The 25,654-nt window shown below is 39.5% G+C and overlaps 1 protein-coding gene across 2 annotated transcripts; it reads left to right on the top strand.

Moving 5' to 3' along the window:
- Positions 1 to 945: 945 nt before the first annotated feature.
- On the top strand, positions 946 to 15,398 carry cldn19 (claudin 19). Of its 2 annotated transcripts, none has more exons than XM_036559551.1 (5): positions 946 to 1,687; positions 8,128 to 8,292; positions 9,876 to 9,960; positions 10,679 to 10,825; positions 14,424 to 15,398. In XM_036559551.1, exons 1-5 carry the CDS (start codon positions 1,465 to 1,467, stop codon positions 14,470 to 14,472), a joined length of 669 nt encoding a protein of 222 aa, XP_036415444.1. In that variant the 5' UTR covers positions 946 to 1,464; the 3' UTR covers positions 14,473 to 15,398. The 2 variants fall into 2 exon arrangements, with proteins under 2 accessions (XP_036415444.1, XP_036415445.1); XM_036559552.1 differs by having other exon boundaries at positions 13,913 to 15,398.
- Positions 15,399 to 25,654: the final 10,256 nt, after the last annotated feature.

The raw sequence follows: 25,654 nt of genomic DNA, 5'->3' as shown, positions 1-25,654 counted from the left end.
AGCCCAAATTTTGTCCACCCACCAAAGAACTTTTTCCCCACCCAATCCACCAATTCTGGCCATTTTGGTGGAAACCAGCCCTATCTGCCGTTGCACAATGGCCACATCCATACTCCACCCCCTCCACTGAGACAGCCAATAAGAGCAGTGGTCATTAGCATGCAACATCAACACCCACAGAATGACTTTTTGTATTCCCAAAGGAGTAAAAGACAATAAAACACATCACACAAATACTGAATTAAAGTGTTGTTTTATTCTCTTCACAGCTGTAAATTAAAGATATAAACATATTTTCAACATTTGATCACCATTTTCCAGCTACTGTGTGACTAATTCAAAAGGCGCCATCCTTCCTTACTCTATGACCAGCGCTCTCTCTCTCTTCCACTCTCTCAAGGATTAAAATGAGCAAGGTTCCCATGGAGATCCTTAGAGCTGTCATAGGCCGGTCTCTAAATCTCCAGCAAGAGCGGGAGGTTTTGTCTGGGGGAGACACTTCCTTTCATGAGGACACCGTTTTACAGGCTGATTTATACGTGTTGTTGTGGGGTTTCCAGGACGGGCGCGCTTCTTCCACAAAGTCGGCTAAGGAGCAGATGAACAAAGAACAGAAGCAAAGAACAGCAATATATGACAGACTCAATGCAATGCAAACACTTTACTCTTCCAACTAGCTTTTCCTCTGGCTGTGAGTTTTCACTCCTGCAACCTGTGGAGCCCAACATGCTCACTAACTTATTCACAGAATACAGTTGGGGTTACAACTGTACAACTGGTGGCATATGGGTTTAATGAGTGAAACCTCACATTCTTTTTAGTGGGTGTGTCTTTATTATGTCTGCCAATCGAGGGGGCCCTGGGAGGCCTGACCCTCCGCCCCTTTTTTTGCATTCAGCCTGTCAGGGCTTGTTTTTTTCAGTCTGAAGTACTCCCTCTATTTTTTTCTCCTCACTATTACTGCTGCACAGCCCCCCCACAAGCACCATCCAGACCTACTGGAGTGTGACTAGAGCAGTTATGCAGTCTCCAGAGTAGCTCTCAGCCCGAGCCCAACAGCACCTCAGATATCCTTGTTAAGCGCTGTGCTGATACCCCAGGGCTGGGGTATACTTCCCAGAGGAGTGAGCTCCCATTAGGGACATTAAGCAAAGGCTCCCATTAAGGACAGGGGCTGAAGCGGAGATACCTCCAAATGCCATATACCGTGGCCGTGAGCGACAAGAGGACGCAGCAAGTGACTAGAAAGTCGAAGTGTGAAAGAAACTGTTTCCTTTCGCTTGCTTGATTAATTCTGAAGCTCCTAGTATTTGTGGTGCTAGGTCAACGTGAGGACACTGTCTGAATGTCTTTGTGGGAAAGTTCCTCTTTGGAACAGGTGCTTTTGTAGAACGGTATCCTGACTTGTTAGAAGAAGACGAAGTCAAGCTAATTCTACACAAGTGAAAGCAGAGCAAAGAAAGGATGGCCAACTCTGGATTTCAGCTCCTGGGCTACTTCTTGGCTTTGGGAGGATGGATCGGCATCATCTCCACCACGGTGCTTCCACAGTGGAAGCAGTCATCGTACGCAGGGGACGCCATCATCATGGCAGTAGGGCTGTACGAAGGCCTTTGGATGTCTTGCGCATCCCAGAGTACGGGACAGGTGCAGTGCAAGATATTTGACTCCCTGCTCTCCTTGGATAGTAAGTATTGCTGGAGTAACTTGATTTATTCAAGGGTAGAGTAGATATTCTATTAAGGTTTGGTATGGCAGGGGTATCAGTGGGATATCAAGTTTTTGACGGGGTCATTAGGATGTTATAATGTGAAAATTTATCCTATATATCGCTGTTGGCGGAAGAAAACCTCATATCTCCAAAACGGTGACTTTACAGGAGAAGGGAAAAACCTATTTTACTTTTAATGTAAGTCAATGGAACCAGACGTCTTTCCAAGTGATTTTGGGCCATTTCTGTTGGTCCGTTCTTCATGAAATTTACACACAGTGTAAAGGACAACAGCCACTTTTAGATTATGTCAAAAACTGACAAAGGACAAAAAAAGAGATACAAGGTTTTCTTCCGACAACAGCGATACTGACCCTGAGACTCCAACAGCCCATGCTGAGAAATGACAAAAGAAAAAGCAAGAGAAACTGTAATCAGCTTTACTAGCAATGCAAGCACATGGATTTAATCGACTTGGTAAAATCCATCAAATTAAAATATGCAACGGTTGACATACGTTAATTAAAGCCTCATGTGACACATAGGCAACCCCAGCGAGGCCGTCATTGACTGCAACAACAGTCTGTTGAAATAACACTGGATTCCGCTACTCAGCTATTAATCAATATTCAGAGCTACTGTCACTGTCAGTTTTATGGTGCTGTGTTGATTCGGTTTTAATGAGTAGCAGTCATTTCTTGCCCATCATCCACACCGTCCCAAAGAGGACGTCTAGGAAATATGTTCATTATGACTCATTTCTCACTGGAACACATCATTTAGTTGGAGATATTTTGACGAATAGTGACACGCCCACATCAATCAGTTTTTACGATTCGCTGTTGTGACACTGCGACGCTAGGAAGAGCCGAACGCTCCACTTCTGATGAGTTCGCCCCAACTTTGAAGGCCGGAATGTAATATGTTTGCGGCTGCTCCCTAAAAGAAACAAATTAGCCGTCTTATTTCGCACACCGCTGTCATAAAAACAGCTTATTGTCCTGATGGCATGAATAGCAGTTGTTTTGAGAAGAAAAGGCCAGTGTTGAGGCAAATGCCAAAGATATGTCCAGAATGCTAAATGTATTTTCCCCACACAATGCACCAGCATTGTTTCTTGGTGTGCTAAAAGGCCTGCGCCCAATGCTGAAATATAGACTAGACATATATTAGCACATCATCTCAAAAGTGATGAATTTTAAACTGACTACACAAAATTGGCCTTGAATCATTGAAGTTTTTTTATGAAAGTGATGTCAGACTTCAGTTTGCAGGATTTGCAGCTGGATTGGTGGTAATGGAACAGGTTTTTTGTGAAGTTTCACAGATACAAGACTGCACAAAAGTCAGAGACCACTCTTGATTTAGTTAAATTCCTGTCAAAACAACCATTAAATTATTATTTTTCAGCATTAAAACATGCATTTAACCAGAAATTGCTCACAAGCTTCAACAAATAAATATAATTTCAGATATTTCAGTATTTAGTGTGTTCACCCTCTGCTTTTACTACATCTTCCATTCTTTTCGGGAGACTTGCTACCAGTTTGTCAATAAAATCTGTCAGTCTTAGAAGTTGGTTGCATTTTCCGCTTTTGATGATCCAGCTAATCCCAAACACGCTCAGTGATGCTGAGGTCTGGACTCTAGCAGCTTCTTTATTTGACTTGAAGATGTTTTTGTCAATTTACTTTTCTCAGTGAGGTTCTTTTTGAATAGCTACACATCCTTTCAGACCCATAGTGTTGAGTCGTCTTCTCACAGTGGAAGGATGGACAGAAACACCTGTGGATTTTTTGAGATCTGAAGCGAGAGTGGAGCTTGATTAGTACTGCTTATCTGATGGTGACGTCGGATGTGGTGGTCTACCAGGTCTTGCATGCTTGTTCCTTGTATTATTTTAATAACTCCAGTTTTGGAAACTCCTATTTTGCGCTTATTTTTCTGATGCAAATCCTATATCCACTCTACTCAGCAGCATCTCCTTAAAAATCAATCATTTAAATGGCCATTTAGCTGGAAATGAAACAACTAAAGGGGATAATCTCTGACCTTGGTGCAGTACTGTCCACTACATTGTCAACAGTAATGTCAATTAACCCCTTAAAATTCCAGGCTTATTACATACTAAGGCTTATTATTCAGTAACTACAGGGACTTCAATGCAAACTGGTTGAGCTACAGGTCATATAACTGTGTAATAAAACTTGGCCCTGGCCATTGAAGGGGTCAAACCAAGACAGGAGTTTTGCCCAAGTTTTGCTAAAGTTAGGCAGACAGAGTGAACATGGAATTGTACAACTGATTACTGTACAACTCGTGCTGGAATCTTCAACGCTGGAGCCACAAAGGGTGATGGGACCGTCTGATTCCACTGTCCCCTCCCTTGCTAGTGCTATTGTTGCCCACTCTTAGGTCATCTGGACGGATAGTGACTGCAATGTTCTGGCTTATGTATATACAGACAGTGTCCTACAGGCCTGCATTGTTTGCCCTCTCACCAGCGGTTCTGATGTCCTTTCTTGAATAATTGTTAGTATGGGTGCTGTCAGCTGACCACTGGACAGTGTGGACAAAGCCTTCTTGGGCTGCCGCTGTATGAAACTGGAAAGAGCCAGGGAGAATTTGAAATGAGCAGTAATTTAAGGCTAAGATTACACTAGAAGTGGTATTTGTATGCTTTGTGTGAGGAGACAATAAGTAAGTACAAGGGTTGCACAATATACTGTTTGTTAATCGTTATCACAATATTGGCTTTTGGCTTTTGCAATACTAATATTGCAAAAGGCTGTCATAAACAAACAATATCTGTAAATGTGAAATACAATAAATCACTGCAAAAAATTATATATTGGCCAGTGGCATGATCTTAGATCTAATTGATACATCTAATATGTCTCATTTTGAGATGGTTGTGGAAATATCGTAATATAATTTACCTTATTTGTACAAATTTGGACTTTTAATTTTATTAAGTGACCATTTCTTACTATATTGGCAGATAATATAGAAAGATGTTTGAAACTAGCACAATTATCTGTCAACATTGTGAAATTATTTCACTTAAAACAAGTTAAAAAAACAGCGAGAAATAAGTTTGAATAGGCTTATATTCCTATGACCGTCTCAAATTGAGAAATATTAAATATTTAGAATAGATTTCAGTTTATTTCATTCGCTAAGACATAATTTTTTTGCAGCTAGGAAATTATTTTTGGTCAAAACAATGCAGGACAATCAACCACGACACATTATTATTGGTTTACTTACTGGAAACTCCTATTTTGCCCTTTTTTTCTTATGCAAATCCTATATCCAGTCTACTCAGCAGCACCTCCTGAAAAATCAATCATTTAAACGGCCATTTGGCTGGAAATGAAACAACTAAAGGGGGTGATCTCTGACTTTTGTGCAGTACTGTCCACTATATTGTCAACAGTAATGTAGGACAATCAACCACAACACATTATTGTTGGTTAACTAATATGTTGCAAGGTGTCACAAGGCATAGCAATATAATCGCAATACTAGTATTCTGTCCATATTGTGCAGCACCATATAGCAGCTACCATTGAAGCCCCTACTGATGCAGCTACTGAAGTACCCCAGTGAATGAATGTGCTAGTCTGGGGTCCACAGTGCTCAGAGCTTTAGGGGCGAGCAGTCCGAGAAATTCAGATAAAAAAATGTGACGTCAAAAATGTCCCGAGGAATGCGTAGAGAGGTGCTTCTGATATGACGTCCGAAACAGCCCACAAGTGACCGGACAATGGACAATGCCCTAAAACACACACGCATCCTCTTGAAGTATGCGCTCTGCCAAAGCGCACGCTCACTGGCCTTTCTTTGTTTGTGCCAGGCACGGCCAACCTTGGCACCGGCCAGTGGACTGTGGGAGGCAGCCTCCGCCCCCCCCGCCCGCTAACCCCGACTCTAACTACTCCTACTCAAGCAGGACCTCAGGATCAAAGCAGCACCCTGCTGGGTCAAACCCGACTCCTTCCATACAAATCGAGAAATAAAGCCGGGGAAGGGATGAAAGCGGACAAAATAAAAATCACTCTTTCTTATTCGCCACAAAAATCTTCCTTCAAAGGGGACCTCTCCACGCATAAATCCAACATCAAAACATTACGCGAAGGCTCCCTCTTCAAATCTCCGCTTTGAAACGTGTTTTATTGCTTCGTCTTATGTGTGAGGCTACTTGTCTTCTAAGGCTCACAAAGCAGATTTGCTTAGAAAGTGTCTTCTAAGCGTTGACAAAGTTGAAAGTTGGGAAAATGAAAAGCTTCTGTGGGCTGATGCTCATCAGACATTAAGAAGCCATTGTTATGGGTCAGACTAGCATGTCGTATGCATCTTCTACATATATAAAGGGGCGACAAAGCCATGAAAACAATCCCCCTTTGTGGGAAAAGCCACACTAATCCCCTCTGTGTGAAACATGTAAAAATGTCCCTCCTACAGTGTTATGTATGCACTGATAACTGTGTGGGCTATCTATGGAATTTCAGAGTGGCAGCCACTCAAAACGCACCGCCGAGCCATGATGGGATATGCAGGCGTGAAGTATCATGTCAAAGAGGGTTTAAAACTTATTTTTGAGTGGTTTCAGGTTAGTAGATGGGGTAATGAATCAACTCCAATGTGCAGTGCCGGCTGTGTATAAGTCTGGTTTTGTAATACAGCCGGCCACAAGCTTCAGAAAGGATCCTGATCCATGTTTTTGTTGAATTGCTAATATTCCACACCTGCAGTGCTGTGCAAAGGTTAGAGACCAGCTTCGTTTATTATACTTCCAGTCAAATTCAATTATGTACAAGTGATTCATTTCACTGCAGCTGTAATAAAGGCAAAGAGAAGACTCACTGACTATTGACAAAAATGTCGTTGTTAAGGTGTCATTTTCAGTGAAGATGACGCCTTAACAACTACATTTTTGTCAGTAGTCAGTGAGTCTTCTCTTTGCCTTTATTACAGCTTCCATTCTTTTTGAGGTGACTTGGTTTTAGTTTTTCACAGAAATCTGCAGAAATATTTTTTTCAAAGTTCAGTCTTAGAAGTTGTTTTTTTTCTGCTTAATCCAAGTGATCCCAAACACATTCAGTGATGTTGAGGTCTGGACTCTGGGGTGGCCGGTCCATTGTTCTGAGAACACCAGCAGCTTCTTTGTTTTGTCTATTTGCTTTTCTAAGTAGCACCTTTTAGACCCATAATGTTTAGTTGTCTTCTCACAGTGGAGTTTTTCAAATCTAAAGCAAGAGTGCAGCTTGATTTTCTTCTTTTCTTTCATATAATATATGAAATGTTCTGCATGTATTTTCCTTTGACTTTCCTTTTCTTTATACAAAAATATTATGTTACGTATAATCTCTGCAGAAATATCTCTTAAATAAAAAATAACATGCTCTTTTATGGCATTTTGACTGGAAGTAAAATAAATAAAGACTGGTCGACTTTTGCATAGTGCTGTACATTTAAGCAACACTGAGTGCATTTGCACACGCTTAATAATTCGATAAATGCAGAAAATCAGATTTTGTCAGTAATCCGATCAACGTATTTACATGCACTTGAGTAATCAGATAATGCGGAAACTCAGAGTCTACATGAGTCAGGCAGTAATCAGATTTCTGCTTTGCAACCAGCCAATAAACTCAAAGAAGATGACGCGACGTAAATGTAAAATAAAACTTCATGAGCAGCTTATTATTTACAAACATCGCACCACTTTACCTGAAAATATGAACATACCTCATCTAGAAGATGAAGAATATTTAAAGCCTTTATTTTACATTTGGTTTCAGCGCTGCCCCAAAAGTGTTTTGCTGTGTCTTGCGGTGACGCTGCTTGTTTTTTCCGGTACCGCCGTCTGTTCTCATGCATGCGCAGACTGAGAAATCTGAAAGAAATCAGAGTAAGAGTTCACATGCACTGAGAAGTCTGATTACAGAGCTAAAATCCAGCTCTCTTTATTGGATTTCTTAATCTGATTTCTAGTTCGGAGTATGGAGTTTACATGACCATTTGAATAATCGGATAACTGCAGTAAATCTGATTCTGATCGGATTATTGAGTGTATGTAAACACACTCATTGTTTCATTTTTCTTAAAAATGTCTCATTTTCTGCAAGGAATGAGTTAAGAAGTGCGTCTGATATGATGTCTAAAAAAGTGACCAGACACTGGACAAAGCCCTTTTTACTCTTTACTCTTACATATTAGTTTCATAATAGTTTGAATCATATTTAGTTGTTTTTTTCAAGAATGTATTTTAAGATTGACCTCTTAAAACAATAAGAGTCCCTAACTTTCATAACTACACAACATTTCATCGTTTTTTAGTAGGCTATAAAATTCATAGTAGTTATTGAAGAAAGTGAATAAAACGTTATCGGTCTTTATGATCTCCCCAGTACATATCCAGACATGCCGAGCGCTGATGGTCATTTCTGTGCTGATGGGCTTCATTGCCATTATTGTGAGCGTCGTGGGCATGAAGTGCACCAAGGTGGGCGACAACAACCCATCCATCAAGAACAAAATTGCTGTGGCTGGAGGAGGGCTCTTCCTGTTCGCAGGTAAGCTCTAATCACACGATTTTAGGAAATGTGAGGTCAGAAATATGTCCCAAAGTACCTATACGTAGTAATAACGTGTTCAATAAGAATCACATATATGTAAGTACCTCTATGTAAAATAATGTGTCTATGTAATGTATATGTAAAATTAATACTCCACATACATATTATATGTAGGTGGAATAGATAACTGTGTATGAAGCTATATACATACATGTATATATAAACAACCCCAACTGCAAAAAATGCAATGATTTGCAAATATCATAGACCCATATCTTGTCTTATTCACAATATAACATAGAACATATATCAGATGTTGAAAGTACATTTTACCATTTCATGAAAAACATTAAATCATTTAGAACTTGATGGCAGCGGCACATTTTAAAAAAGTGTCCCAACTTTTTTGGCATTGGGGTTATTACATATCTCTCTCTCTCTCTCTCTCTCTCTCTCTCTATATATATATATATATATATATAGAGAGAGAGAGAGAGAGAGAGAGAGAGAGAGAGATGTATGTATGTATCACTGCTGTCGGAACAAAACCTTGTATCTCCATTTTTGTCGTTCTTCAGTTTTCGACGTAATTAGAAAATACCTGTTGCTCTTTACATTGTGTGTAAAATTCATGATGAATGGACCAAAAGAAATGACTCAAAATGACCTGGAAAAAAATCTGGTTCCATTGACTTACATTAAAAGTTAAGCAGGTTTTTTGCTTCTCTTGTAAAGTTACCATTTTGGAGATACAAGATTTTGCTCCGACAGCAGCAATATTTTTATTATATATATATATAGCTAAACGTAATAGTAATATCCCAAACGTGATACATATGGGATATAATGTGTATACCTATGTGTAATAAGTATTAACCCTAATCCAAATCTAAGTACCTTAGTAATCAACTCTGAAAAAGTGAACAAACAACCTAAAAATAAATAAATACATAAATAAACAAATAACAATGGAACACAGAGCTTTTATAAAAGTAACTTCAGGGTATGAAGCCTTCTATGTTACATCTGCTTTTTCTACAACATCAGGACACTTGTCACTCATGAATTCAAACAAATGTATGAAAACAAACACATACACTTAGACATAAGAGCTGAACATGGAAACAATGTTCTTATCTCTATTTATACTCTCTTTTTGGACTGTGAGTCAAATAAACACCGCAGAATCATGCTGAATAAATGTTAAATTGGCTTAATCTTAACGGTTGAATCAGCTTCAACTAACGACTCGTTCCGCTGTGAGAACTGTAGAGCTACCGAAAGTGTAACTACATTTCACATGTGAGTCATGAAAAACAGCCTCACGTTCCCATTTACTGTAGACCAGTTTCGGTAAACAAGTCTCCTAATTACATTTCATCATTCCTCCATTAACTTGTACTTGTGGTTTCTCAGGATCTTCAGGCTCCAATATCACTTATGTCCTTTCTGACAGACAACAGTAAACAGGAAGTGGGTAGTTCAGTGGTATCTGGACTCTTTCAGGGGCCTGGAAATAAACAAAGCAAAATTTCTTCGCCTTCGTACTAAACAACCACTGAATTGTATTTCGCTGCTAGGTATCTGCACACTGGTGTCTGTGTCCTGGTATGCTACGCAAGTCTCCTATCACTTTTTTGATCCCAACACACCTGTAAATGCCAGGTAAGCAATCGATACGGAGCTCCATCACATCACAACTGCTAGAATTCAGACTGGGATTAAAATTACGTGTTTTAATTACAAATTACAATTGGAAAAAGAGCAAAATCTGTGGACATTTGTGTTGAAGTAGGTATTTTCTATTGAAAATGATATTCGCTATAAACTTCTGTTGCTACACTGTTCATAGAAGGCTAGCATAAACAGCAGAAAGGAATAGTTAAGAAGCCATTGATGCCATCTTTGAAGAATAAGGACATTTTACACTGTGGATCCACAGTCATTTCCTAATTACTGTTAGTGGTTAATTGGTCACATTAGGCCTTCAGACCAGCTCCTGAAGGCCTAACCAATGGGAGATCTTGTTTGGCTGTATCTACCTTGATACTATGGTGAAAAAAGATTGGATTGGATAATTTTCCATTGAGTGTTTCAATTTAAATTAATTAAACTCTTTTGTTTCCAATCAAACAATGTAATAAGTTTCATGGTAGAGTTTAAATACGAGTATGATGATTTCATTCAATAAAAATAAACTACAAATTACAAACATGTTTTAAATTTCACAGAAATTTTTAAGCCTGAAGGCCTAGAAGGCCCTAAAATGTTCCCCACTAGTCGACAATATATTTAAACACTTACAAAGACCCAACTCTATTCTAGAGAGTAGTCTTACAGTGTGCTTTCAACTGTGTGAATTGAGCTTCTCCTTCTGTTCCAGGTATGAATTTGGCTCCGCCCTGTTTGTGGGATGGGCGGCGGCCTGCTTGACGATGCTGGGTGGCTCCTTCCTCTGCTGCTCCTGTGCTAATGAGGAAAGAAGAGGGCAGCAGTACTACCGGCAATCACAACCGTCTACAGACAGGGAGTACGTGTAAAAAAACACAACTACAACTACATCAAACCAAGAAAATGTAAATGGGCACAAGAGACAGAGCTCCTCCCCCTCGTACCATGATAACACCTCTGTTTCTGGAATAGAGAATCCTCTTTAATGGTTGTGTTTGCATGCACCACAGGCCATAACTGAACATATTCTGCATACACAGTACACATTCACACTGTTTATTCATAATTCATTCAGTTTTTAGCTGGTCACAATGGTTGTGGAAGGTTGAGACTATGAAACTGCGGATGCACTGTTGGTCTCTCACAGTATTCCTTGACAATTTTTTGCTAAAACCATAACTTTAAACTTTAAAAGTAACTTAAAAGTCTGTCTCGTTCACTTTTTGAAACTGAAAATATCTGAAAATGTATTTTGTCAAGATTTTGAGTTGAAGGCCAACCAATTACAGGCTTGCTTTACGTAAATTATGACCAAAAAGTGACCAAAAACTTTCAAAACTCCTAAGATGAATGTGTTGGCATGATGTTATAACCATCGCGCTCAAGGTGAACAGCGGTGTAATCTGGGATTGAGGTTTATTCACTGTAAGAGATGATAGTCCAAGTCTGAGATAATGTAAAGACCAAAACAGCAAAAACATGAGAGAGAAACAGAAAAGGGAAAAACATAGGACCTGGCAGAGCCTTTCTGCTGGCCTGGCCTGGGCTAATACTCAGAGCCCTGTGTGGTAGCTCTACATTCCTCACCAGCCACGGCCGCACTCACACTCCATTGCGGAGACCAGAAGTTATGAGCGTTTCACTGTCCGCTTGCGCGCAGGCAGCTCCTCTCAAAACGTTAGGGGACATTATTTATGGCTGTGTTGACCCATCAGTGGGGCTCCAACCACTCCTTTGTGGGAGCTGAGGCTTTGGCCTCCACAAAGAAAAATACTTAAAGAATCGACTGTGAACATTCAAACTGGAGAGGCCAACTTTCTAGGGAAAACTGCTCATGGAATCTAGAACAGTCCAACAAATTTTTCACATTCCTGAACGGAAAATCACAATAAACATCATGCACAGCTAAGATGAACACAAAGGGAGTTGTGAAATAGTGGAAAGTGAAATGCCGAACTCTTGTCTCCAAGATGCAGATCTGTTGACGGCACCTCATGTATAGCAGCTCAATACGGCATTTGTATTTCAGCGTAGTGGAATAAAAGGCCACCGCACACTGGACATGCAGTACAACACTGTGTAGTGTGGTGTCACATAGCACAGCGCTGTGTGGCTGTTTCGCATAGGGCAGTAGTTGTAGTAATACTGCATTGCATAATACTGTGTTGTGTATCACAGTGTCACCTGGGATAGTGTCACACAGCACAGTGTTGCAAGGCAGAGCTGTGGCGCATCGTGTAGCACTGGTTTGTGTAGCACTGAGTCATGTGGCAGTGCGTCGCATAGCACTGCATTGTGTAGCACTGTGTCTTGTAGCGCTGCGTCGCGTAGCACTGCATCATGTAGCTCGTGTAGCACTGCGTTTCGTAGCACTATGGCATGTAGCACTGTATTGCGTAGTGCTGCGTCACACAGCACTGCATTGTGTAGCTCATGTAGCAGTGCATTTGGTAGCACTATGGCGTGTAGCGCTATATCGTGTAGCACTGCGTCGTGTAGCACATCGTGGCAGAGCTGTAGCCGCTATAGCCACAAAGAATGCACCCACAAAAAATGCATTTCCACAAAGAATGCATCACAATAAATATGCTGATAAACACCAAACTCAACTTCATTTTACACTGCATTCATTTAGATTTAATGTAACAAGACTTTCTACATCTCTTAGTGAATCTATTTTGTTTTTGGTCAGCTAACTAACCCTTAACAATCTCGCTGTTTGGTACAAGGTGAAAAAAGAAGGCTATTAATGTTAGCTGAGGTAAAACGCTTTTGTCAGTTCATCTTAAAGCCATGTTACCCACCGTCGACGTTTGTGTTGTCGTTCTGGGGTTAATTAAACTAAAAAAATAGGAAAACACTAAGTGGCGTACTGTGGTGCTTAGAGAAATAGAGCAGAGCTGGAAGTCGAGCAGTGGTGTGCATTAATATCGAATGCCGGCGGCAGTGTGTGCCCCTCTTCATTCAAAACCATGTTTTCGAATTTTTGGACACTGTGCAACGCATCCAGTGTGGAGTGGCCTCAACACAGTTCAAGTTAATAAGTTTCATACAGAGATGACTTTTGTCGCCTGAAATGCTCCCTAAAAAAACATTTGTCAAACAAAAAAACACAAAAATGTTAAGGGTTGAGCACTTTTTGAGAGTTGAGTATCGTGTTAAGTATGAAAGATTCAAAAATTCAACTGCACTCAGCTGTAATGGAGGGAACTGGAATTTCTGGATATTTATCATAAAATTTCATAGGCAAATTTCAAATTCAGTCAAGTGTATTACCATCAGCCCAAAAGGGACCGGTATTTTGAGACATATTTTTGCTTGATCTGAATTGGCAGTGGTTGCTGAATTTGCCTTCCTAGTCAGAAAAGCCACATACAGTTCTGTGCAAAAGTTTTGGCGCCCTTGTTAAATTCCTCGTTTAGTTTGCGTGAACTTTTTTTCACTTCGAAAATCAGGTGTCAAATTTCAAACTTTTGCCTTCGACTGGATGGGCCAACACAGAAAAGCCTTAGCAATTCTCTATATGTTTTAATATGAACACGATTCTAGGTAGAGATAACATATTTATCACATGTAACCAGTCCACACATACACTTCATTTCATCTTGCACATCGTTTTCATTGCAACTGCTCATCTTTCTTATTAAAGACCTTTAACAACGATGTATTATACAGTACACTGTAGTAAATAAGCAAGCCAAATAGCCTCAGGGAGAGAATATGATGTCAGAAGCATCGTATGGTGTCGTACACCAGCAATCTGCCTGCTTTCTTAACATCCGTACTAACCTTTCCAAGGTAAATACCAGTCTTCACGTGTCTTAATGAATTAACCCCATTTGAGGAGCCAATTGAATCTAAAGGTCTTGTGATTTGTCTCTTCCTCTAATGCTGTTCTTCTTCTCAGACGGTCTTCTCTTCTTCTTCTTCTTCTTCTCTAATTCAGGGCTGAGTTGTTGAGTGAGACTAGTTTCCCTGACTGACCAACCCTACCCCGCCTTTATTCGAAGACTGTCCGAGCTCCACTCTGTTTCTGTCCCCCTCCCTACTTCTGTTCTAAATCTGGACCTTTGTCTTGCCGCTATAGCCTGTGTTGCGCCCTAAAAACCTACGTGCCTTTCATCAGCACCTGATGAATACAGAATAAAAATGTGTCGAACCATTGTAAGCCCATTTGTTGTGTGCTCACCTCCCTCTTGTCCCGCTCCCTCAAACCTTTGTAAATATGTACTCTTCTTACACTTGGCCTGATGTAAAGTATGAGTGGATTTACGGTGTTATGGCATATGTAAGCATGTAAAACTGTATCCAATTTCATCATTTATGTTCTGTAACATAAGCTACAAACAACATTTTCTGAACGGTGGACGTCCTGATCTGATCAGACACCACTGCGTTCAGGTTCTGTTTGTAACTCTTAAGCTTACTGAAACATGTTCTTTTCTTTTAAATCGCAGAGCAAATGTTAAAAGTTCTCCACCAGACAAAGGGGAGCAGTACTTGTAGTTTGGGAGAGGGCGGCTCCGTTGGTCTCACGCTGTTTTAGATTTTGGCAACAGACAAGACACTCTCTTGGTAATAAATTAAAGTAAACAAGTGAAATAAATTACAATAAAGTTTTATGAAAGCAAAAGAAATGGTAAAGTGAAATAAAAAAAAATGACAATGTATTTCTGTAATAAGCAATGTTTACCCATCTTGTTTGCAAATGCTTATGAATGCATTCCTAAAAACATGTTGTTGTGCTGTACAGGGCCAGTATTGACATGTATATGAAAGACACTGACCAGAAATTCAACACAGAGTGAGCCAAAAGTTGGGTCTTTGCAGAAGAGTTTGCTAAAGTCAGTCTTAGTTACTTTTGCTTGTTTTGTAATGTCATTAGACCTCAGTTGCCCTCAAATGTATTTCTGAGACTTGATTCAGGGTACGTAAAGATGCATTTCATCACTTATGCAAGTATGAATTCCTGTGTAGCATAATACCAATGGTTTTTAACCAGGCTTTGACTCACACTGTCGTTTATTTTTTGCTAATTTGTCAAGTGAAAACTTGCATATCCTTTCCATTGTGTCTTTGCCCCTCACTGTAAAGTCAAACTGTAAAGTTGAAGAAGCAAAGTTGAAGTTGCAGAACAAACTGGAACAAAATCCAAATGTAGTGCGCAAATGATTTGTCTTGATGAATGGAAGTTCCTGACCGAGTCTGGAATTGTGTTCAACTTGCATTGAAAGGCACTTATCTCTTGTGTTATGTCTGTGTTTAAAAGAGGCCATTCGTGTAATGGTCAGTCATTAGCTCGTAATCAAGTCCTTTAGTTCTGTATATTTTCCATCAAACATTTCCTAATATTCAAGTATGTATCATCTCAAATAAAGTATCAGTGGTTCTGTTTTTCTGTTTTGAAATAAAATAAAACATACAAAGCTGAACTGTAGTGTTTTTTACTTATATTCTATCAAATTATTAATTTGTCTCATTTCAACAGTCTGAGGTGGGACTAAACTGCAACAATAATGATGACTTGCCACTCCAAATCACTCTTATTTGAGAAAGTTCGTGGACCAGGAAACTCTTGGGGTCTAGTTAAAGGTACGAGACTCTTCCTAACAAAACAGTTTAGCAAAATGTCTAATTTTCTACTCAATCGTTCGAGATGTGATTGATGTCCAAATTTTGCTTCTAGAAGTTAATAGTCACCTAAATCTTTTCTGTCATGTTGTGCGCATTCTTCTGTTGTTTCTATTCATGAATAGCTGTGAATCTTGAATTTTTACACTGAAGATATACAGTCGTGTGCGGAAGTTTTAGCACCCCTGGTCTTGTGTTGTTGACAAATTTGGATGCACAGTCACTGTTTATTTGCTGTGTTTAACATATTGGGCAAAAATAAAAGTTAAAATGTGGCCTTTTTAAAAGTTACAGCACATTTTATATGTTATGTTTTTTTTTCCTATATGTAAATCTCATTAACTAAAATGTGCAAAAAATTGCCATATTTTCCTGTAGAAGATGTGTGGTATGTACTTTCTCTCAGAAAATGAACAAAACATGTACTCTGAGCAGGGGCCGGGACATGGGAGGGTGTTTTAAGTTAGGGGTGCAGTATATATGTGACGTAAATGATTATGTCATGCAAAAGTATTTGCCTTTTTTATTTTCATTTTAAATTTTTGATAATTTACATCAAACAGATCATGTCACGGCTTGCTACACTGCAGCGAGAGATGACAGTATACCCACATAACTGACATTAAACCCCTGATGTACACCCTGATTTCTCTGCTCTCTCTGCTTCTGTATGCAAACGAGTTGAGTGACGTCCAATCACTTTGCTGATGTGTGGTGTGGTGACCACTTGTGTCACCCACAACCACATGTTTAAACACATTCTGACCGGGAGAGGTAATGGTTGATATGTTTTCTTAAGTTTAAAGTTTCTATTAGGCAGCTATGCAGCTCAGAAATGGCTTACAGCTCTGCACACTTTTCCTCTTTGCATATCAACTTTTGTGTGTTTTAGTGACACGCCCTCAGAGTGGTCAGCAGTGGGCAACGCTCGCTTAAATGAAAATACAATGTTAACAAACCCTGTGGATTTTTAAATATGTGAATAAAATATAAAAATACAAACTCCATTCCAGAACAAGCAGGTAGAGGCCTTTTTTACTATGTTCAAATTAGTTTTAAGTTTAGATCTTTTTTTTTTTTTTTAGCAGGTGCAGTTAACTAACTTTGAACTCTAAGGGTGCTGCTGCACCCTCAGTTCCCCCACTTCCCATATTCCTGTTTTCACTTTTGCATATGACTGTATATTAATAAATACAAGAACTAGAAATTGCAAATGTATTCTAGCATCCATTTGACTGCATGACGTGTGCACATGGTGGGGAGTCGATTCTGTGGGGCAGTCTCGCAGTAACTCATACTGTGTCCACATCAACAAGTCTGCGCAACATTAATGACGACCTATAGATGCAGTTTCTGCAGGTTGAGAGAAGTTTTGGGGATGTATTTATGGAAAAGGTTTAGGTGCCTTTTGATTTCTAATGTTTGTTAGCAATGTTAGCCTCATAGCTCCAGTGCTATAATAAAGAAGCTAAATTTGGACACCAAACAAATGGCTGGTGAAGTACATCTGGGGTAAGCAGAAATTTTAAAGTGTGAAAAATGTGTAAATTTGATTTTTCGCTGAACCATTACTTTAATTTCCATTAGCTGAGCTGGAGCGAAGAATGTGTCCTCCTTTTATGCAGCTCTCTGAAGATGAAGTGAGTGAACGGAGTGGACAATTTAAAATCAGGCTTTCAGAGCATTTTCAAAGTGAATTCCAAAGCACTTCCCATATATCTAGAAATGAGGTCTCATGACCGTCAGTGTGACAGTTGAGCTCTTGTAATGTGTGATTCTTTCATCTATTGTCAGGGTGGTCTAATGTATAGGGGCTTTAATGGATGAGAGGTCTCCCAGCCGCTAACTGCCATGCTTGACATCTCTCAGACAATGCAAGAGGAGTCATAAAACCTCTGAACTCCCTTCTCTGAAGTGAACCTCTCTGAGTTACAGTGCATTCCAACAAACCATGGTATTGTAACTGGCTCCTGTGCTTTGTCGCTTTGAGCCTGATTAACTTGAAACGGGCTTAGTCTGATTGATTTGTGAGCATGCTAAAAGAAAATGTGCCACACATGTAGAAACTTTAAGATCATGAAAGTATAAATATTTAAAAGAACCAAGATAATGAAGAAGAACCCTGCTAAGAAACATGTGACTGCTAGCCAAGACCTGAATCCTGATGTAACAGGTTGGCAGCTCACTAGAAGTTCATCACTACAGTCATATATATTAATGTGTATTAGGAATTATTCTGTATTTGGTCTATATTTTTGGTCAACAACAGGCTACAAGCATACATTGGCTGCTTTCCACCTTCTCTATTGCCAAATGCACTGTAGATGCCAGTAAGACTGCTGCTTGTGTACACTGGAGCACCTGCCTACCGCTGGGCCTTCCTGCGCTGGCTCCGTCCTCCAGCCAGGCTCTGCCGTTAAACCTCGTCACTCTGCCTCGACTACCGTCTTCTTGCTGCCCGTCTTCGCCACGCTGCTGCCCTTGGAATGCCTCGACCAGGCTCGATCTCGGTCGCTAGGGGGCCATTCCACTTCTGACACCAATGTGGCATCAGCATAGAAGAAGAAGATGCAGGAAACACAGTGCTTCAAATGAGTGTTCTTTAAATTATACAGCAGCCCTGCTAAGCACTACTGAACGGCGGAGACTGTAGACAGGCCATCAACAGCCATGTACTTCACCCTGATGGTAGGCACCAACACTGCCCCAACTAGTCCACAGTCCACATGTCACGGCAGTACCCATGGTGTTCCGCACTCGCCGTCCTGCATGGCCACGCCTCTTGCACATCTATGGTGAATGAGCCATTAGCAGGATACTACAGTATGTTAAATAAAGTCTGGTCTCTGACCTTTGCAAACTTAAAATAGTTCCTGTATGCCAATCAGGTTATATAATATGTAGAAAAGTGCCCACAGAATCAGAAATTATATTGTGTACAGTGCATAAAGACAGTCCAGATGGTCCTCATACCTGAATTAGTGCTCTGAGATTATCTACGGAGGAACCCGAGCGTGAAAACTGGAACTGGATTAGCTGGAAACCAGCCAGCTCTGAGTTGAATGAGGTTGGGTAGGAAAGCAGGTCAGACGGTGTCTGAGCATTAGAATCATCATAAAGCCCAGACTTCACTCTGCCTCCTTCTTTACACCTGAATGCTCTCATCTGCTGTTTTCCCTCTCTTCTCCATGAGTGCCGTGCTTGCCCAGGCGTCCGGCCCCCCGACGCTGTGGAATTGCAGTAAAGGTAAAATGTCAGTTCTGCCTCGGTGGACATGCCGTGCACTCAAAGTCATTATTAGAATTGCTTGGAGTGAGGCGTGGGCTGATGATTGAGGCTTGAGAGGGAGGCACCTGAACAGGACGTGTGCCTCTTTGACACGAAAGAGAGTAAACACAGGAGAAGGCAAGCAAAAGCTAAAAATAATAAGAAGAAATAAGAAGAAAATGAATGAGATCTGTCCTAATTAATTATGGCTCTAAAGCAGACCAGGGCACTTTTTGTAGAGGTGGGCCTGAAAGAGCCCTCAGTTGAGCTGGTCGGATCAGGAAAAACATGTATATTGTGACCGTCTGGGCCCTCTGGCCCTAAATCAAGGCAAAAGAAGGATGAAAAAAGGACGCAAAGACTTTAGTGAGCAATATTCTCCTTCCATGTCTGTAATAAGCTTGCTTTTGTTGTTGATACCCCAACCTTGTCTTTCCTCTCTATGTTAGCTGAAGACAAAAATATGGCTACTCGACATTGTATAATAACATTATATTGTATATATTGTATTGTATTGTATATAACATTATATAAGCTATATAGCCAGTATGTTCTGCGCTGAGTTGAGCTCAAGTATTAAAAGAAACATTATAAAGGAGGAGGAGACAAGTCACTGGTTGAAATATAAATGTGATACAAAACGTTCACCATAGTGGCTGCATTATGGGAAGTCCCAACCTTGAATAAAAACAACCAATCCCCTTATTTATAAAGGCGTAACCCCCTCCACCACCATCCCTGCTGAGACAGGACTATTAGAAATCATTAGGATTAAAAAAAACTAATAGTTTTGCTAGATACCACTCATTTCCTGTTCAGCCACTGGTCAACTGTTAAACCATTAGGGTCCTTTACATTGTAATATAAACCCATAGAAGCTTGGTCTCGCTGGAAATAACAGGCTTTCTTATAAAGACTTTGGTATTAGTTACTGACTAGCTGCTGTTCTGATGAATTAGACTCACAAATAATCCTAAAAACGTCTAGTAAAAACTGGTTCATGCTACCGAGCCAGCTAACATTAGCTACAAACATACACTATATTAAGTAGCATATCTAATGAGCGAACTCAATATTTGAATGTTAGCAAGATGATCGCTTTCAGAGTAGGACATTTCAAAGCTGTCTTGGAATGATTTATTTAGCTGGAAAAAGGGGTAAAACTGTGGTCATATATCAGTTTTAACATTGCACAACATCCACATTGAGTTATGATGTGATGAGATTTGCATGTTCTCCATTTTTTTGATGTGCTACTTCTGCTGAAGTTGTGTTTTCACCTTAGAAAAGTGCTTTTTACTGAGTCATTGTTTCTATAATGTAACAACACTTTTAATAGAGACTACCGTACCCACCTGCTCATAGGGCAGTTTACAGGAGTGGTTCCCTGGTTCTGGAGTACCCATTGGCCTGCAGATTTTAGTGGTTTCCTGAGAGTTACAGCATAAAAAGTCAAAAATGTGCAGGGCAGTTGTGCTCCAGAGCCAGGACTGGGAACATATAGTTTAGAGGACTGCACACATAGGTTTATGAGTGAGTGTGACACTAGGCAAGGCTGTACAATGCAACTATATTGTGCTAAGAAGACCAGGAGACATTAATCCAAAAAAGATGACTGTTGCACTTATGGAAGTGCAAGTGTTATAGAAAACTATATCCACCCTTGAAAAAGGCTGTAAAGTATGTCATAATAATGAGAACACTTCTTATAATTATGACTTACCAACTCATACTTAAAGTCTAGTATCTTGTCATTATGACTCTCATAATAATGAGAAAAAATATAAGAAAATAAGTCATAATTATGAAAGAGTAAATTGTAGGTATGACATGGTAACTCATAATAATGAGAGACGTTCTCACCTGGATGAGTGTAAAGAAAGGGTCTGGTGATGTACTGCCTAAGAGTTGTTTAGTATAGGAATGCAAATGGTTCTATGTAGAACTCATGGTCCTAAATAAAAGCATTTCCTTCACTAAAGAACCTGTGAAGAAGCATCCTTTTTAAGAGAGTACCTTTAGATAATAAATTATTTTATTTCCCTTTCTGAAAGACTCCAACCAATGTGCATTACTGCTAATCCTCGTGCTACTCAAGTGCTAATAGCAGCACCTTGTAGGCAATCAAAATAATTGTTGCGAAAATAAAGCATTTTCCCAAAATGATGCTTCTGTTTTTTTACATTTAAATTAATGACATTTTAATTATAAGTATATTATTAAAAAAGATGGTTCTTTAAGGGTTCAAGGAACCATGAACACTCAAAGAACCCTTTGCATGAGTAAAGGGCTCTTTGCACCATAAAAGGGTTGATGGATAATGTGCTGTATATGGTTGCATATAGAACCTTCTTGAAAAGGGTTCTATATAGCACAAAAAGGGTTCTGGCATTGTTACAATATTGACATTATAACAATAGAAGAACGCTTTTTGATGGTATATAGAACCCTAAGAACCAAATAAAGAACCAAATACAACACAATCTTCATCAAATCTGAAGAATCGTTCACCATGCAAAGAGTGCAATGAGTTTTCCAGGGTTTATGTTCTATATAGAACCATTTTCTTTACTAAAGAACCCTTAAAGAACCTTTTTTAAGTGTGTTTCTAAGCATTTTATGTATTTTTTTTATCTCAGTGCTAAAAAAGGTTCAAATTGTGCAACTTTAATACTTTAATACTCATCACTGGCTCTTAAAGCAGCAGCTGAAATATTATTTTTGCAAAATGTTTTGCCACTGAAAATCACTACAGCAGACAAAATCTAAAGTATGCGGTGAAAAAGAAATCTCGTGAATATCTCTCGGATAGACATGACGATAAATTAGGTCACATATGCTTTTCATTTTCGGGAAAGAACCAGAATCATTTGCAGATGTATTTGTTATGTCAAGTTCGCACTCCATAACTCACGTTATCGTATGCTGGGCAGTTTAATTGGCCAATTATAATATCTTTCAAAAACTCTTGGTGATGCACAAGTACTGGTGACCCCTGACTCTCCATCTCACACCTTCTCACACACCTCCGATTAATGGCACTGAAGGCAGCTTAAGTGTGTCCAGAGGTCAAAATGAAGAACACGAGAGAAGCACAACAGCAGCGATTATGAAACATTAAGATCAAGTGTCAAAACCAGAGCATGATTTGAATGTGAAACAACGGCCAGTGAGAACCGCTGATGGCTCTCAGCGAGTAAACACCCAAGAGGGATGTGTTTGTTTGTTTGTCGTAAACAATGTGAAGCACAGTAAGTACGGAACAGCATTGTGGCAGGAGATGGTCTGGACATCAAACAATGACCACACCCTCATTTCAGGAGGGTAATCATGCTGAGGGAGAGACATTTTTCCTCAGAATTTTCGGGGCTTTTGATTCATTTTGGCTTCTCATTTTTCTGTAGAATCTAGTTTTAAAACTAAATCACATTTCACTCAAGTTTATAGGTCATCTATTGTATTTCGTACAGTTTTAGGCAGAGGTTTATAGCAAGGTTGTACAGGTCAGTATATAATGGTGAAGTTTTGCCTCAGTGGCGTCACCAGAATGACATTGAAAGGGTGCCCCCTAGTGGTCAGAATTCATTATAAACACTGGTGGTAAGTGGGAATTTGTGTTTGTAGTGGTTTTTATGGACCAGCAGAATTATCTGACCTCATTTGCAAATCTACCTTTGGATAGTGAAGTCTGGACACCGACCAGGCCAAAGTGGGAAAGATAAATTCTGTTAATAATGCATTCTTCTTCTCTTCTTCTTCTTCTTCTTCTTCCTCTTCTTCATAGAAGTAGTGGTTGTAGTCGTAGTAGTAGCAGAGAACTGGTACAGAGGAGAATTACCACTCTGTAAAGTCTTCTGGGTTTCTCACACATTAGAGGGCGCTCCCGAGCAAGTCTAGAATTAATGGGTTAAGATGGAGCATTTGAGCAAAATCTTAGTTTATAAATGCTTAAACATTTTTAATATAAAAGAATACAATAATTTCCTGAACCTTGAACAACATAAAACATTTTAACACTGCTGTTATATTTTAAGAGCTTTTAAACTCGAGTTAAAAGACTTTAAAAAGGCACCTCATGTAGGTCCATAATGTCTGTGAGTGAGAACAGCCAATGAGCTACGCCGCTCGCCAACCAATCAGCACTCACTAGCAGTAATGGCCGTTTGCTGTAGTAAAAAGGAAACACAGGAGAGTTTTCTTTGTTTTTTTAGTGAAATCCATCCTTCTACTTTCTAAAGTTAAAGGAAAGTTCTGGGCGAGTGATTAGAAACTATTACTATAACTTTTCCTTTTTAGCTGTTGAGCTCCATTCACTCCCATTCACTGAGGACTCGCTCTTGGGCGCCCTCTGCTGTTTAGCGGTCCTGTTTTTGGTATAACGGGGGAAATAGGAAGCTTAACTACAATGCGCTGCTGGTGACATCCAGTATAAATAAAAATAATGTGTAGCCATGACTAAGTAAGGTGTGGGAATGAGATCCTAATGAATGACCACAACTTAGTAAGTCATGGGAATGAGATAGTTAAGCCTTGATCACAGCTTAATAAGGCATGATCTCGTCCCTACGCCTTACTAAGTCATGGCCATGTATTACGATCTCATTCCCACGCGTTGATACAGTGTGGCGACGAATTATTTTTATTTTTACAGGATGTCACCAGCAGATCTCCGTACTTAACACTGGAATAGAGTCGTTTTGAGTTTGTGGGTCATGGAGAGGGCATCTGTCTGTGAAAGGTGAACAACAGAAGGTGGTTAGAAGGACTACAGTATTAAACATACTAGTCAGTCTACCAAAGAACGGTTAAAGCAGTTTTTATAATGGCTAATTAAAGTTGAGACTTTAATCCAGTAGAAATGTTGTGGTGTGAAGTTTATGTAAAGCTAACCAACATCACTGAGCTACAGCAGTTCTGTAAGGAGGGAATGTCTGCAAGACTGATCCACAGTGATTTAAATTCATTGCTGCTCAAGGGGGTCACTTGTGGGTCACTTGTTACTGATGTTCAATGTTGGACCAACAAATGAATAAAAGTTTATAATTGTGTGTGTAATTTCTTTTGTTGGGTTCTCTTTGTTTTTATGGGTCTGATGACATATTAGGTCACATTTATATAAGATGATCCTCGCTGGACTTACAAATACTTATGAAAATCTGATCTTTATGATCAACTGGAGCATGTAAAAGGTAGAGAAACTAATACAAGATATACAACCAAAAATTATTTCAAATTGCTTAAAGCAAAAAATTACTACAGTAACTTACAGAGCCATAAAGGAGTGGGACTCCCTACCGGTCTCACTGCTTAAAATCAACATGTAGCTGATATAAAGACTCTATTTAACATATTTAAAGATCAGTTAGGTAGATCGGTCCTTGACAGTTGGAACAATGGAAACTATGGTGGGGTTTCATGGTGGGCAGGGATGTAGATACTTACCAGAATACAGTCTGTTTTGGTGAGATGGACTAAATGACCTTTTTTTCTGTGTGATTTTTCCATTTTAGGTCGTCTGTCTACTTTATTTTTATGTTTTAAATTGTCCTATTATGTTATTTTTCCATTTTTGTTTTGTTTTCTCTCAGTTTCATTTTGTTTATCTTTTATTTTTTACCCATATTCTGTATGACTTGCTTCACTGATTGTTACTGCACTGGTTTGTATAGTAAGTCTACTGGACCCAAGGAAGAGTAGCAGCTATCGTGATAGCAGCTAAAGGGGATCCTAAAAATAAACAATTAAACAAATAAACACATTTATGCATAAATTCAGAGATTCTAAAGGGCTCACAAACTTTGTAGCACCGCTGTTTTTATGAGTAACTTAGTGTAGGTCTTCATGCTGGTAACTTGTTTCTGAGTAACGTTGCATTTCGCTGCTGTCGGAAGAAAACCTTTTATCTCCATTTTTGGCGTTTTTCTGTTTTTGACATAATTTGAAAATATCTGTTGCCCTTTACATTGTCTGTAAATTTCATGATGAATGGGCTTAAAGAAATGACCCAAAATGACTTGGAAAAACATCTGGTTCCATTGACTTACATTAAAAGTAAAGTCGGTTTTTTCCTTCTCCTGTAAAGTTACCATTTTGGAGATACGACATTTTCTTCCAACAACAGCGATATACTAAAATAAACCTTCTGCCACTTCTTCACCCACCTTCACTTAACATTCAATGTTTTAAGGGCTATTACAAGCACCAGAAGATTTCCACTGCAGATAGACTTCAGACTTCGTCATTAATGACGGTAAACAATACGTCTGGCAGCGTTAAATGACTCCTGCCCTCAGCTGTGTTAACACTGGCTTGTTGTGGCTGATTCCTTTGTTCCCTTATCATATATAGACTGACTTGTTCAACAGAAAAAAAGAGATGCGGTCAAAGAGAATGATAACATAAAAGAGCATAATTTATCCTTAGATGTCCGTCTGACGTTCCAGCACTTGTTGTTTCTTGAAAATGGGTCTTGAAATGATGAGAACAGCAGGGAGGGCAGCTTTAGGATCGAATGTGCTCTGAAGACATTAAGCATGCATGAAATCTCCACCCTTTTTATTCTTCCTGGTTTGTGCTGTTGCCAGTCCGTCTGTGAGAGTACCCCCAGCTGTTAAGAGTAATGACTGAGCTGATGTTTGGTTTCTCTGCTGCCCAAAGCCACTCACTGGCTATTTAAGAGCGTCCGTCTTGAAAGGATTTTACACTTTGAGAGGTCTTGTGGAACTGCATGCAACTTGAGGAATATGAATGCATAAATCTTATATATATATATATATATATATATATATAT

This window comes from Colossoma macropomum, unplaced genomic scaffold (assembly GCF_904425465.1).
Source record: "Colossoma macropomum unplaced genomic scaffold, Colossoma_macropomum, whole genome shotgun sequence".
Taxonomy (NCBI): Eukaryota; Metazoa; Chordata; class Actinopteri; order Characiformes; family Serrasalmidae; genus Colossoma; species Colossoma macropomum.
This window is presented reverse-complemented; position numbering and strand designations above follow the sequence as displayed.